We start from the raw sequence: 15,267 nt of genomic DNA, 5'->3' as shown, positions 1-15,267 counted from the left end.
CAAGAGTTCTAGTATCTTCAGAATTTGCGTGTGTTACTTAACATAATACTGAACAGACCTACGGATTTATTTAATAGCTTCCCTATTCACAAGGTTTGTTTGTTCCTCACAATTAAATCAACGGGATTGAGTCCTGCCTCTCCGGAGGCCTCCTATAAAAGCAGAAGCTGTACTTCAGACTTTGATCGCACAGATGTTTGGAACAGTTTGACTCTGCCTGTGCTTCAAAGAGGATTATAAGGTGCTCAAAAATTCTTTCACCTGCAAAAAGAAACAAATATTGTCAATCTCAGTATTTATCAACAGAAATAGCCAGCAATAACAATGACCTCTCCGCTGCCTTACTCCAACTCACAGAAACAGGAACTGGGAAAAACAATCTTAGGCTCAGCTATGCTATTTTTTGTCCACCGAGAACTTTTTCAGCCAAAAACCTGGAACTTAGCAGGTGCAGAGAGATGCACTGGAACGATGCTCATTCCTCCTGTGATCCTAAATCACAGCCCCACCTCACAAAGAAATTCTCTTGAAAGCAGGTATAACCTAACCATGAGGAAGATGATGAACCCCTCAAAAGATCTGTCATTTGGAAAGCACCACGTCACACCCCAACTATCAGAAAACTCTTCATATTTAATGTTGATGCATCTCATCAATGCGTTCCCTGGAATTTGAGGCTGGCAAATAATAAAACAATACTTGGCAAAACCATAGTACTTGAGAACAATCCGATACTGTAGAACAATGCCGTAAGAGTTCAGTTGGACTCCATTTCCAGTATCTGAACAGTGGCTCAAATGGCTCCAGCCCATAAAATGTTATCTGGAACTCAGAGCTGGAAATTCATGATCCTACCCAGAGCACCAAGACGCAGTCCAGCACCTCAAATAATTCACGCAGCTAAGGACAACCGGATCCAGAACAAGCAGCCAGCCATGCAGCGGGCTGGCACGGCACTTACAAGAGTGGTCACTCAAGACATCAGCCTAAATCCAGGGGAATACTAAGGGCTGCAGGAAGATAACGTGCTGAGAAAGCACTTTTTGGTACAGGTATGCAATGCCTTTTTGTCACGGCCTCTCCCCAGAAGGAAAAAAGTAATTGCTCCCTCCCTTTGAAGACCTGGGGTAGGAAGAAGTGGCAGGCCACCTTTTTTCAAATGCAACAGCCCGGTGGATAGAAGACCAAATAAATACACGACCCGGGTGCACAACTCCCATCTCTCGGGTTCAAGGCCGTGATACAGCCTGAACTGGGAGCATTCTCCCCTCTGCCCATTCACGCTACGCAGCCATACAGAAAGGAATTGACAGCTCACTACAGAACACCGTTTTGTTCTTCTGGCAAAGGCTCACACACAGAACGCATCTCTAAATGTTTTGTCCAAATTATCGATGTGAAATGGAAACAGATATTGGATCACATTCTCCAGCTGTGACCCTCCCTCTCCTAGTTCACGGCTCACGGAGATGGGGAAAAAAAAAGACAGGTCAAATCTCGTCACATAAAGAAGGGAACACAACTGTGCCAATACTCTGACCTGAAAGATATCATGAGGACGTCACCTTTGACTTTAGAAAGCAAGAGCAACACTGTATGATGAGCCTTATCACTGCTTAGGCACTAGGAATCGTTTCAGGACAGGTCTAGGGTGTGGTGACAGGGGAGAGGGAAGCACACAGGAGTTGGGTCCCCACCGGACAGGAGCCTACACTAACAGCTGAAGTACTCAGCCTCACAAAGAGAGCAGCCATTCTGGGACTACGCTTCAGAAATACCAAAAATTAAGGCCAACACAGGGTCAAGGCTCTTCCCAGACATCCTGACAGCTACTCAGGAGTAAACTCATCCAGAATCCTTGTTTAGGTGCCCGAGCTTGGCCTTATCTCATGGTGCAGATGGGAAGCACGTTCAGTCCACAGCTGCCATTCCATCAATTAACAAGCTTTAAAAGAGCAAATACCATGAAGGCGGGGTTTAATCGGGTGAACAGTTCTCCTTCTCATTGGATGAACTGAGATCAAAGGACAAAGCTGCTTTGCGTGTGAGGTAAACAATTCATTTCCAAAAGTGGAAAAATGTGCGCATACCATTGCTGAGGTCTGTGACTCATGGCAACTGCTCAAAGAAAAGTTACTCCATCCTCAGCTGAATCCCATCAGGGCTCAAACAAGAAACACCTGAGCAGTTAAAAGGCTGATAGTCTGGTCTTGCTTTAAATTATATATTGCACCTTTTTGTGCTAAGGATTAGATCTTCTTAATGCAAACAGAAATCTTAACTTCAATTCTTTTTGTATCACACACAATATTGTTTCCATACATTCAAAACTAAATTCCAAACATAAAACTAAGAAGTACTTCTGATTTCTATTCTGCATTACCTACTAAAGAAAGCAGAAAGCTACACTTGAAGAACACTCCCTGAACTATGTCCAGACCACTGCTTTTGAGAAGGATTTTGAGCAGCACTTTAACAAACCCAGCTGAAGGGAAAAACCGCAATAATAGTGCCAATTTAATAAACAACGCTAAAAATGAGCAGGATTGCAGCAGACTATTAGACTTGATTATCTGAAAGTAACTCCATTACTTAAATATGACTTAAGGATGATTACGGACTGAAAGACGATTAAGCAGGGAAGTACATTTTTAAAGTCAAGCATCCCTGCTTGCATTAGCGGCACTGCCCTTCACTGTGACGCACTAACCAGAAGTGAGAAGGGCCCGTTCTCTTTCTTGTTTAGCTAGAAATACCAGCAAAACCCACAACAGCATGCCATCAGGTCACTGCTTGGATTGAAATTCGACTACATTCAGCTAAGTCATCCTTCAATTTGCCATTTTGACAGTTCTTTACCGTATTGGCACAGTATCCGGCGCCAAAGATTTTATTTACCAGCACTGTAGGTGAAACGCTTTCACTCCTAACGCAAGGAAGGCTTTTCCCCAGACATCCAACTCAGACCTTGTAGCATTCCTTCCTCTCCTCAATAGCCATCCTAACCCTTTCCCACCCCCATCACATTTCTTAGGATACCTGCACAATAACAGAAGCAGGATGTAGCAAATAACAGTTCTTTCAAACAGCTGAGGGTCACTTAAATCAGAAATTATATCTGCAAACAAAGCTAGTAGTGGAAGTCTTCTCAAATAAGCCTGGAATATTTCCTTTGCCCACCCCGTTTTTTTTAAATGGAAAATCTGTGTAGGAAATACCACAAAGAAACACAAGTTCTGTGTCTAGTCTGAATCCATTGAATGCTGTACTTTGAGATGTGAGAGATGGCCTGAATTCATCGTGACATGCTGGCAATAAACCCCAAACATGATTTTGTTCTGCTTGTGAAACTTTACCTTTTCAGTCATGTGATCATATCTGTCCTTTTTGCCTTTGAAGTCTTCGTTAACATCTAGCGTTAAGATAGGTATCTCCTGTAGATACTCAAAATCCGTTCTGTATTGGAAGAGGAATGGAGAAAATATTACTAGGTGAAAAAAAAAAGGATACATCATTCAAGTTGCTGTCAGCATTTTCATTAAGAATCCCACAAAGAGAATTGCATGTACAAATTACAGCCACGAGCTTTGAACATAGAGCAGTTGGAATTTACAGCGTGGCTCTTAGGATATAGTACTGATTCTTGAACATTCTGTTTCCCGGCACCTGAAGCTCAGTCCAACTCTGTATTAGAATGAGTTTGTCTGAATCCTCTGGTATTCGGAGCTCTACGTGAAGGAGCTCAAGGCACACTGGATATTCTAGCACAAGTTAACATGTTGTAAAGCCAATACTACTAAGGAAGGAGAGACAGAAATATTCCTGGGGTTTAACCTGACATACCACAGGAAAAACTGCTATTTCACAGGTGGAAAAAGCATTATGGAATATCCTTACAGAGACTGACCCATCATTAAGTAGCCATGAAGCAAGCCCTACCGCAGAGTCCTATGCTGAAGCCAGCTCTCATGTTTGTAGTGAAGCTTCTCCAGATATTCAATGGGAATTTCTTGCTCTTCATCTCTTCCACGCAAGTAAATCCTATTTAAGCATTTCTAAAGACAAAAGATAATAAGAAATAAATATGTTGCTTTTGAAGACCCATAGAGGAAGTCAAGTCTGCTCAAGCTTTTTTTGCCAACCCTTCCTGTGTTCAGCATGGCACTCTTTGCCAAAGATTCACATTCAAATCGCAACCTGTCTTATGAGCACAGAAACATCGTGCCATGTTCCGCTGGCCGAGCCCACAGACTACACAGGGAATCAAAGAATAACGCGACAAAATGCATCACAGCGTTTCTCAAATATAAGGAAAAGTCCCCAGTAAACTGGACATTATGGACAGTCATTTCTAAAGCTCATTACAGATTTCCGACAGTAAATCATTTGTTCCTGCTCTCAACACACCCAAAACTTCAACAACAAGACAACTGAAACTGTTTAAAACTGCTGTACTTTGTAGTTTACACGTATGTTCTTAACTTAAAGAGCAAAAAAAGCAGCCCTCACTAGTGAGCAAAGGGAAAAAAAAAACCTCGGAGAGCCTCCAGCTCGTCACATAAACAGCTGTTTACAACAATAACAAAGCTGGAAGCATGAGAGTTGGAAATAAGGAAGCACGGAAGTGACCTGTAAGTTAATTACTGCAATTAGAGCTCTTCTCAACTCTTATGTTTTCTCTTGTTCATTAAAGTTTCATAATCCAAAGACACATTCATGATGTTGTTCTCTCCTTTTAAAACATATTAGGCACCCACAGATCAAAGCAGTGTCATAAACCAGTGGCATCAAGCCCACAGCGGGTGCGTTCATCTGGCTTAGCTCCATGGCTCCAGGTGAAAGGGCCTCACGCACGCCATGCTCCAAATGAACTGTGACATAAACTGCAAACTGTTATAACTATCACAGCGCTCTGTATTTTCCTTTTTTGCTTTTCAGTTCCAGTGGCATTTTCTGGTTTGCTCATCATCTATTCTTTTCTTATAATTAAAAAATCATTATCATCATATTTTATTTAAGAATACACAAGCTACATATGAAAGCACATTGTTTTTTAAAGTATTTCCAGACAGAATTATTCATAGCACAAGCTTTCAGGGGAATACTACAGTCTGAACTGAACTCTAATCGTCAGGACTCGCACAGAGAAAAACAAGGGTGGCTCAAGATTTTGAGAAGGCGGCATTTTAAGGAGAATTTATCCAGTTTCCTTGCCCAAGACATTCAAAGCAGTCCCTAAACCAGAGATACAGTGATACATAACGACACACAACTGTGACCCTGCTGGAGCTGACTACAAGTATACTCTTTTACCAGAAAGATGTGTAGAACCAGAGTTAAACTCTACATTTTTTTTAGAAAAAAGAATACTACTGAACCGTAGGCAAAGATCAGATTTTACAGGCAAGGCAAAGAACATTTTCTTTCATTCTCTGCGGGGTCAAAAACTTTTATTCCTCACCTCAGGAGTGGCTCTGAGATAAATAATCCCGTCCAGCGCTAGGCTCTGCCCAAACTGCTTATTCATCCAGTCGTGCCAGTCTTGGTAGATAGTCCATTCCGTTTCATTCATGCAATCAGACTCGTATAAATTAGCTGCAAAGATATACCTGTGCACACAAAACAGGTACGTCAACAAAACTGGGCTCAAACACAGTCATCAGTTAGTTTGTCTGAAGTGCTACACAGTAACCAGAACAGAAGCTGAGGACAATAATTCCATAATTTCTTCAAGGCCTGCTTGGACTGGAATTGAGCAGCCAGTAACTGCCTGGACTGGAATTGTGCCCGCTGCGGCTGCCCAGAGCAGTGCCCGTGGAAAGCAGTAACATTTGCAGCTCAGGTATCTGTTCAGGAACAATCCACAAACCACCACTGGTCTGTGCACTGCAGTCATTTATTTACGATACATTAGAACGTGGTGAACACCTAAGGACTATGTGATGGGATTTCATTTTCAAGTCTAACCTTTTGAACCCATAAATGCAGGGTATGGCAGTATGAAATAGCTAGACCTGTTTCAAGAAGCATAACAGAAGAAAAGACTAAGTGAGAACGACAGAAATTGCTCTTGACTCCTCTTGATGCTTACTGCTCTTTTCTTTGAAGGGAAACATACACGCACAAATCACGAAAACCTTACCCATAGAGAATGAGAAACCACACAATTAGACAACAAAACTATAAGCCCTAAGCCAGGAATCGTACTTCACTATTAACACTAGCAAGAGAAAGATAACAAACCCCTTATTGGGGTTATTGTGATACACCAACATCAAAATTACAACAAAAGGAGGCACAAAACTCAGTCACACCCTGCATTTTATAGATTTATGCATTTTACACCAGAGAACGTTGATGTTTGCTTCAAGGACTTCAGCCCCGCATACCTGTCGCTGTAGACAGATCGCTCGAAGAAAACCACAGGGTTCTCTGCCTCTTTGAGTTTGCCATCCAGGGATTTGAGCTGAGCCCGGATCCTGCTGAGACAGGCATACGTCTGGAAAGTGAACGACCACCTCTCTGGCTTCTCATACATCATCCGAAGCACATTTCCACCACTCTTCTGGGATGTAGTCAGCTCCTGGTATTAAACAAATACAGCGGCCCTTTAAGCTGAGAAGGTGGACAATTAAGGTGAAACAGAACTGCTCTACTACATTAAAGCTGTTCAGATTTACAATTGCATCATTTACCTTTCAACCCTATTTGTAATGAAGGGCATAAACGCCAGTAATGTTACTCCTCCCATGACACTGAGCAACTCTCTGCACTCTACAATGTCAAAATGATCAAGCACCAAAACACTTTGCTCACTATTTACAAGCTTTAAAGAACATCATCCTATCAGTGCAAAAAGTCACCAACCTCATAGAAAAATCCGTGCCCCTTTCTTTCACTCTGCCAAGCGGGAGCTTAAAGTGTAAAGCTGGGTTTGCTTTGTTTCACCATCTATTAATTACAGCTCTTACCGCAGCAGCTGCTGACGCAGCACCTCAAGAAATGATTACGCTCCCATCTTACCTCGGCAATTTGAAATAGAGGCCAGGGCAAAGGTCTGCCACAGCCTCCAAAGGAGACCCAGCGCCTGGAGACAGCCACTGCAGCACATGGGAACGGAAAGCTGCACACTGGAAAACACTGCCTACCAAGGATGGCTGCTTCTGTCACAATCTTTCCACTACACTTACACCAAATGCAAATAGCAATTTATTGTCAAAAATCTAGAGACAGAGGTCAATGCCTGGGTAACAGCAATTAAGAGCCTGGAATTCCAAATTCCCTCTCATCTCTAGTTCCCCACAAGAGTAAACCACACGTGCCTGGCACCACGCTCCGGCACTGTCCAAGCGGCACCCAAGAGCAATCCCCACAGTGCTGGTTCCACTATCCAGGATATGCCCCCCACTCCATAACTAAGTAGAGAAGATGCAGCTGTGGTGACATTGCACAAGTCAGAGGATCCTAATTTATCAGTCTCACCAGTAAGAAATAAAAGATACAAAACTACCCCCTGGAAAAAGATTCCACTATCTTTGTAAACCACTGCATTAAGATGCACAGTACGAAGCCATCCGAAGTATTCGAGACGCAGCTTTCCTAAGGACTAACAAGAGTAGTAAGACACTTCTTTCTACAAACACACACACATGAAAAAATGAACTTCCCAAATCTTTTACCATGCTTACTTTCCTGGTACTGTGGGGCAATGAAAGCGCCAGCTTTATTAAAGAGAGAAAAGTGGAAGCCTACTTTTTGGTATTAAGCTAGATTAAAAAATCAATGACCAATCCTGAATGCCAATAACTTTTCTCAGAAAGCAGAAGGGAAAGCCGGGCAAAGGCTCCACAGCTGAGGCTGTACGATATCCTTACTGGAAACAGAGCCAGTGCACAGTACAGTGCGGTTTCAAAGGTGCTGCTGCCGGTGCTGCGTGAATTACCCAAGAGTGAGGGGATCACAAGAAGCTCTTGGCAATGCACACAAAGATCCCTGCAAACACACGCACAAACAACTCACACATGGGGTACAGCCTTGTCTTCAGGAACCTTTTCGTAAGTGTTTCCTGACCAGTTTTAGGAGTCACACAGTACATCCTATTTCTGCAAACCAGCCAACACCAAAGGACGAAAGAGGGGATTACTAAGTCCAATTCCAGAGATGATTACGACGGATTGGAAATTTAGCTTACAGGATTGGCTGGTATGCAGCTAACTTCTTTCCCAAGTGCCCACACAGTGACATGGTTTGTGTCTGTGGGTTAATAACCTACCAATATTTGGCTACTGCTAAACAGCGCTTGCACAACACCACGGCTTTCTCGCTTTCCTACTCTGCCCGCAGGAAGTGGGCTGGAAGGGGCAGAGCGGGGACAACTGACCCCACCACCCAAACGGCTATCCCACACTCAGCCCAGATACTGGAAGGAGGAGGAGGGGAGGGGTTGCCTTCCAAAGCTGCTCAGAAACCTGTTGGAGACTGCTGTGCTTCCAAGAAGTAAGCAAGCACCTTGGCATGGCTCCTTTCTTCCCTCCTCCCTTGGCTTATTGAACTATCTTGATATCAACCCATGAACTGTCCTGCCTTCTTCCCATTCTCTTCTCCACCCCACTGGACGTGAGCTGGCATTTGTGCGGGGCCTCAGCTGCCGGCTGGGGCCAACCCACCATGGTAAGTTCAAAAAAATCTGAATCTAGAAGTTCAAGTCTATTAAACTGGCTTGTCAGCTTAGTTCTTCAAAGGACTAGAGCCTGGTGTTTGGATTTATTTCAGTATCAGGAAGAAAGAAAAAAGAAAACAAAAGCAGTCTAACTCTGGAAAACCCCTCCACCCTCATCTGGTCAGTTCTCAGTTGCTACAAGCAACTTCTCTGTAACTTTTTCCCATCCCTTGCTTTTATACATGGAATAGAACAAGCTTTTACTGCTATTATCATTTGCATCCCGGGGTTGAATAGCAAGAATTCTATAAAACACTGAGCAGACAAGAAAACGGGAACTCAAACATTATAGAATCATAGAGTAGTTTGGGTTGGAAGGGACTTGAAAGCCCACCCAGTTCCACCCCCTGCCACAGGCAGGGACACCTCCCACTGGATCAGGGGCTCCAAGCCCCATCCAACCTGGCCTGCAACCCCTCCAGGGATGGGGCAGCCACGGCTGCTCTGGGCACCCTGGGCCAGGGCCTCCCCCCCCTCACGGTGAAGAAATTGCTCCTAATGCCCAGTCTAAATCTGCCCCTCTCCAGCTGATCCCCATTGCCCCTCATCCTGTCACCACAGGCCTTTGTAAACAGCCCCTCCACAGGTTTCTTGTAGCCCCTTCAGGTACTGGAAGGTCGCTATAAGGTCTCCTCAGAGCCTTCTCCTCTCCAGGCTGAACAATCTCAGCTCTCTCAGCCTGTCCTCGTATGGGAGGTGTATGGGATCATCTTTGTAGTCCCCTCTGGACTCGTTCCAACAGCTCCATATGCTTCCCATGTTGAGGATTCCAGAACGATATAAGAAACAGGAAAAGCGTTGCTGTCGTACATAGTTTAGAAAATACCAACTCTATCAGACCGACTGATCTTCCGATATCTGAAGGAGAGACGACTGGTTTGGGGTTTTAATTTACTTTAGAAAGTTTCCCCTCCATTCTTCCGCCCGTACCTCACAATCCTCCTCAGCGCTCTGCTGCACGTTGCACCATCTAGCTACAGGCTCGGGAACAACTTCCCACTCCTCATCAGCTTGTTTGAGAATATTCACAAACGTTGACTTCCCTGCAGCTGGAGAAAAAGCATTCAGGAAGAAAAAAGGTCAAAACACACTGACAGTGACATTATTTCACTACTACACCACTCCAGTCTCACTTCCCATAAGTGGGTCTCCCATACTCGGGTACTTTCAAGTCCACGGCGCACATGAATCGCAGACCATCGTGTGCCACAGGCCAATTAAGTGGCCAACAGGGTTTTTTTCTTTTTTATTTTGTACCTACAACAACCAAGTTTAAGCAGAGAAGTAATAACAAGTCTCAGCCCAGAGCAATTATCTAAAATCTAGAGCAACATTTTCAATTAAAACACCAACTGTTAGATTTTTTAACTTGAAAAAATTACGACTCGGTGGTCCAGGTTCAGGAGTGATGTTTCAGCCTTCCCAGGTTATTTTAGGAAGGAAAAAACAAGCAATGATGACAAACATAGATAGAGCCGGTCACTTCTCAAAGCAAAGAAGTCATTAATCTGCTTCCAATGGAAGGAAAAGCTCAGGAAATCTCAAAAAGAGACGCTTACACATGAGAGAAGCCAACCGGTTTGCTATCGACCCTCAAACACCCATCACTAAGCAAACTAAACCCCTGGCAGCTCCTGCCCTCAATTTTAAGCCCAGCCTCTTGCCAAAATCCCTCTGAACACCTCAGAAGTAACTGGTCAACAGCCTATAAGTCTGCCTGCTGGTTACAGCCGCTAACCAGGCTCCTCCTGGTCACTGAGGGGAGCACCCAGGGCTTCAGGGCATCCTGAAACATGAATTCATTAAAAACTGTAGCAGAAAACTGAGGGTTTTTTTCCTTCCCAAATCTCGTCATTTCTCCACCATTAATCCTCACAGTGTCAGGGCAGTTTCTGAAGTTATTTGCTGGCACAACACAGCCTGTCCAGCCACCTTATATCTCCTGACTGGACAAAAAGCCTTTTTCACAGGGAAAAAGTGAGGAAAACCTTGTGGGTGCATCCAGGCACCAGGAGAGACGAAGAGAATAGGGGACAGAGGAGAAAGAGAGAAATGGGGTGAAAGGGAAATGGGGGGGATAAAGAAGAATAAGATAAATTAGGGGTGGAGGGAACAGGAAGGGGAATGAGGGCGAACAGAGGGTATGGGGGGGAAGGGGGTGGAGATGGAGAGAAGGGGAAAAGGGGGGATAGACATATGAATGGGAGCTGAGGAGAGGAATGGGGATAGATGAGGGGGATGGAGTGGAATTTGGGGGACGTCGAGGGGAATGGGTGGATGACAGAGGGGATAAGGGGGATGGAGAGGATGGGTCGGGGGAGAGAGGGAATGGAGGGAACGGAACAAGGGGAATGATGGAAATAGAATGAAAGGGGGAGAATTGGGAGGACAAAGGGACCAGAGGTAATGGGGGAGGAAAAGGGGATGGAAAGAAAGGGGAAAGAACACGGAAGGAAATGAGGGGAATGGCAGGAAAAAAACGAGGGGGAGTGGGGGAAAGAAGGAAACGAGGAGATAGACGGAATGGGAGGGAGCGGGATGGGAAACGGGGGAACAGAGAGGGCAAATAAAGGGGGGAGGAGACGGTGTGAGCCGTGTCCCCCTCCCACTCACCTATGTTTCCCTCCACGGCGACCTTCTTGATCCGCCCCTCGCACCTGCCGCGCTTCGGCGGGGTGGCCATGGCGGGGGGGAGGGGGCAGGGGAGGGGGGCGCGAGCCGACGGCGCGTGCGCGGGGCGCGAGCCGGAGCGGCGCGAGCGGGAGCGGCGCGCGCTGAGGCGGGCGGAGAGCGGGAGCGGCGCGCGCTGAGGCGGGCGGAGAGCGGGAGCGGCGCGAGGGGGAGGGGCGCGCGCGCTGAGGCGGGAGGGGCGGGGGGGAGCGTCGCAAGCGGGAGCGTCGCGCGCTGAGGCGGGGGGGGGGGGAGGGGGAGCGTCGCGAGCGGGAGCGGCGCGCGCTCAACGAACGCGCCGGAAGCTTTCGAATTTGGCGCGCGCGCGGGGCGCTGACGTCACGGTCAGCGCCGGGGTGGGGAGGGGCGCCGGCCACAAAAGAGGTAAAGAGCGGGAAGAGCTCGCCCGGGGCAAAGCGCGGAGCCCGTCCCAGGGCCAGCCCCCCCGGCAAGCCACGCCCCCTCCCGCGAAACCAACTCTCCGACAAGCCACGCCCCCCGGCCACAGCACTGTCTAGTCACGCCCCCGTTTAAGGCACGCCCCTTCACTTGAGCCACGCCCGATAGTTACCTCGGCGCCAAACCACGCCCCTCAATTAAGCCACGCCCTTCCTTTTAACCCACTCCTTTCCACTCGAGCCTCATCACCAAGCCACACCCCCTGTCCAAGCCACGACCCTCTGCTTAAGTCACGCCCCACTGAAGTGACATCATCGTCCAGTGACGCCCCCGCTTTAACCACGCCTCTTTGTTTAAGCCACGCCCCCTCACGTGTCACCGTCAGGGCACTCCCCCCGGTCAGGCCGCGCCCCGGATAAACCGCTCCCTCACTGAAGTCACATCTCCGCCAATGCCTCTCCCCAGCCACGCCCCTCTCCAACCCACATTGCCGTTAAGCCACGCCCCTCTCCACCCCACGTTGCTGTTAAGCCACGCCCTCCTCTTCAGGCATATCGCCGCCGCGGCCCAAGTCACGTGTTCGCTAAAGCCCCGCCCCCCGCGTGCCAAACGGTCTCGAGAGGAGGGGAGGTGTCCGGAGTTCGGCCCTTTACGTCAGATATCTCCCCGAAATGGCTTTAAAGTGGGGGGGGCGGCGGAGCTCCCCCCTGCACAGGCAGCCCAGGCCGCCTCGGCTAAGGAAAAGCCTAAACCGCCCCCCGAACCGCACCCCGGGGCTTCGGTTCCTGGAGGAGCGGGAAGAGCCCTAATCCGGGTGAAAAGGGACAAAGACAGGGAAACGGGAGAAAAGGCCTCAGAGCCAGAGGAAAGGCGGGAAGGAAACTCCCTGAGGATGGGAGCTGGGATGCACTTGGTGCAATACCGACCCGGCTATGGGAAACGTCCCCCCTCTGCCCCGGGAAAATCCCGGCCGTGAGGCAAGGAAGGGAAAGGCCGTGGGGTTGGTTCGGTGCTGTGGTGTGTCAGTCACCGCATCCGTGCCGCCACCACAACCATCAGCATCCGACGGTGTAACCACTGGATGGGAACAACACACAATTGGATGGGGGAAAAAATCTACCACAACCATCAGCATCCAATGGTGTAACCACTGGATGGGAACAAGACACAGCGGGAAAAAAAATCTATCCACGGGTAGAAGATCACTTCGAAAGGAGTAGAAGGAAAAGAAGACAATCGTGGTCAAACATAGCTATTTATTTTCTCTTATAAACAGCCTTCAGTTTCGTATTGAAAAAACCCTATAGGATTTAAATATTCTGTCCCGTCACGTACGACAATCTGTATACATTATTTACAACTCTCAAATAAACATGGTGCAGACTTTCAGACATTCAATCTTCTCTTTGTTTTTTGTTTAATCAAAAGCTGCTCTCATTTGAGACTAAAACATCGATCGGTGGCTGCGGACTGAAGCGATATTGGCACGGTTAACTTACAGCAAGGGTTCTCATCTTGCCTTTTATGCTTTACACCGCATTTCTCCCGTCTAGTTCAGGATTCTAAAGGAGGAAAAGTTAGCGTTGCTTTCGTAATATCTCTCTTTTTTTTTTTTTTAACCTTCAAAAACAGCCTTTTATCGAAACCTCAATCGCTTTTATTGCGTTCTCCTCTCTCTCCCATCGCACACCGAGGTATGTGCTCCTAAGCACTGAGCGACACAACCACACAGCAAACCCGCGGAGCAAAAGGGCCATGAAAATAAGTGTTCCCTCCGCGACACGGCTCTGAAAAATGTCAGAAGTTGCAAACGTACAAAAATAATGAGCATCGTTTAGTGGCTATAAAAATTAATTCATTTCCCCTAAAAATACAATACTCTGCGAACAGTTTAGGGAATTGGTTCTTCAAAGAAAAACGTCATTTGATCGTTACCGAGACCGCGATCTTCACCTGGCAAGAGGAAATGGTTAGAAAAGTGGGGAAATAAGGTTTAACACTTCAAATAACCAACGTTATCTCATCTTAGGAGAGGAGACGTCCAGGAAAAGACGGCAGGCAGCCATAAAACTGATAGTGGCTTTAGTAGTGCAGTCTGGGACAAGGACAACTGATACCAGCAGGGAAGGAAACAGGATTCCGTGGAACAGGGAATCCCTGAGTGAAAGAAAAGCAAGGAGTCTGGGTTTGCGCTGCGGCTTCTTCCATAGTCCAGCAAGAAGAGGGTGGTTTATGTACAGTACTACAGCACCGTGGCGGGCAGGAAGGGGGAGAGGGCAGCGAGAAAAAGAACAACCACCCAAAAGGGATGTATTTATAGTAAAAATGTGTCTGGTGAGTTAAGAGAAAAGGTGGCTGCGGGGGGAGGGGGCAAAACAGAGAGGAACAATCGGAAAGGTAAGTCAAGTCATAGCAGCAAGAAGGTATCCTTACTTGTTAAGTGAGTGTCGGGGGGACGACTGGGAGAGCAGTCAGTCCCTAGACACCGAGTAAGGACAGTGCTCCTCCACATCGTAAAGGAAAAGCGAAACCTCAAAGCTCTACATTGCATAGTAAGCAGGAAAAGAAACTGGATCCTTGCAGAGGGGCCACCCGCCCCCTGAGACCTGTTTTCTCTCTTCGTCTACCATTCAGCTACCGGCGACAGCAGAACGCGGCGGGTCTATTTTCTCTTTGCCTGCTAAACCTGTATCCCTGACTTGAATTTGAAAGACTGGAAAGGGGATTTCTGCGACCATTACGTAGCCGGTGTCGGCCTCGGCCGTGGTGGCTGAACTCTGCAGGGTTTGCCCCGTCCTGTCTCGAGGTAGATGACCTCCTGAAGTTACCACCCAGATCACTGGTCTTATACGCCGAAACCCACCACAAACCACAGGATTTAGGGACCTGTGACCTTGGCCCAGAATGGTTTAACCCCGCCAGCACCGTTTGCTCCCAGCAACAACAGAGCTGGAAGATTTTGTCTTCCAGCGCTCATGGCACAGGACAGCATCCGACCACGTGGGCCAAGTGTGGCGAAGGGTTCGTTCAGGGCTCGTTTCTCTGGGTTCGACTTGAGGTGAGAGGGTGCTCCCCTCCTTCCCCTCAACAAATGCACTGGTTTATAAACACATTCACGCCCTCCAGGCTCCGTTTGTCGGACCTGGCAACTGCTGTTTAGCATTTCCGTGTGCCCTTACTTCCAGAGTGTAAACACACATCAGCTCCTGGTCCCACATCATTTTGAAGCGAAAACAATTCAAAGCTGCAAATACAAACAGCAGTGGGATAACTGAATCCCAAACACTGCACACAGATCTTCACTGCTGTTGTTTTCAAGTGTTGTATAATTAAACAACGTGTTCTTACAGCTGTCAGGCAAATCATGATCTCCGAGCTTTTATTACATGCCTAGAAACTATTCTGTCAAGTGTTTTCTGGTGCCAGACACTAAATACAAAATCTATACACTATCCGGATAAGACTGATTCTGTACGTAA

The 15,267-nt window shown here is 47.1% G+C and overlaps 1 protein-coding gene across 1 annotated transcript; it reads right to left on the bottom strand.

The window, feature by feature from the left end:
* Positions 1–121: 121 nt before the first annotated feature.
* Positions 122–11,434, bottom strand: DCK (deoxycytidine kinase). Its single transcript, XM_054065591.1, has 7 exons — positions 11,333–11,434; positions 9,650–9,768; positions 6,390–6,583; positions 5,462–5,609; positions 3,940–4,055; positions 3,357–3,456; positions 122–261 (listed from the first exon to the last, which is right to left on the bottom strand). Exons 1-7 carry the CDS (start codon positions 11,400–11,402, stop codon positions 235–237), a joined length of 774 nt encoding a protein of 257 aa, XP_053921566.1. The 5' UTR covers positions 11,403–11,434; the 3' UTR covers positions 122–234.
* Between the last annotated feature and the right edge of the window lie 3,833 nt (positions 11,435–15,267).

The sequence above is a fragment of the Cuculus canorus genome, chromosome 4 (assembly GCF_017976375.1).
Source record: "Cuculus canorus isolate bCucCan1 chromosome 4, bCucCan1.pri, whole genome shotgun sequence".
Lineage (NCBI taxonomy): Eukaryota > Metazoa > Chordata > Aves > Cuculiformes > Cuculidae > Cuculus > Cuculus canorus.
The sequence above is the reverse complement of the archived record's forward strand: the minus strand, read 5'-3'. Positions and strand labels throughout refer to the sequence as shown.

Bases quoted from the DNA above. Each gene is read 5' to 3' on its own strand.
- DCK (XM_054065591.1), bottom strand. From the start codon at position 11,402: ATGGCCACCCCGCCGAAGCGCGGCAGGTGCGAGGGGCGGATCAAGAAG. The intron at 6,584-9,649 runs GTACGGGCGGAA...GTTTAATACCAG, and splicing joins GCGCTGAGGAGGATTGTGAG to GAGCTGACTACATCCCAGAA. The intron at 5,610-6,389 runs GTATGCGGGGCT...TTGTGTGCACAG, and splicing joins CGATCTGTCTACAGCGACAG to GTATATCTTTGCAGCTAATT.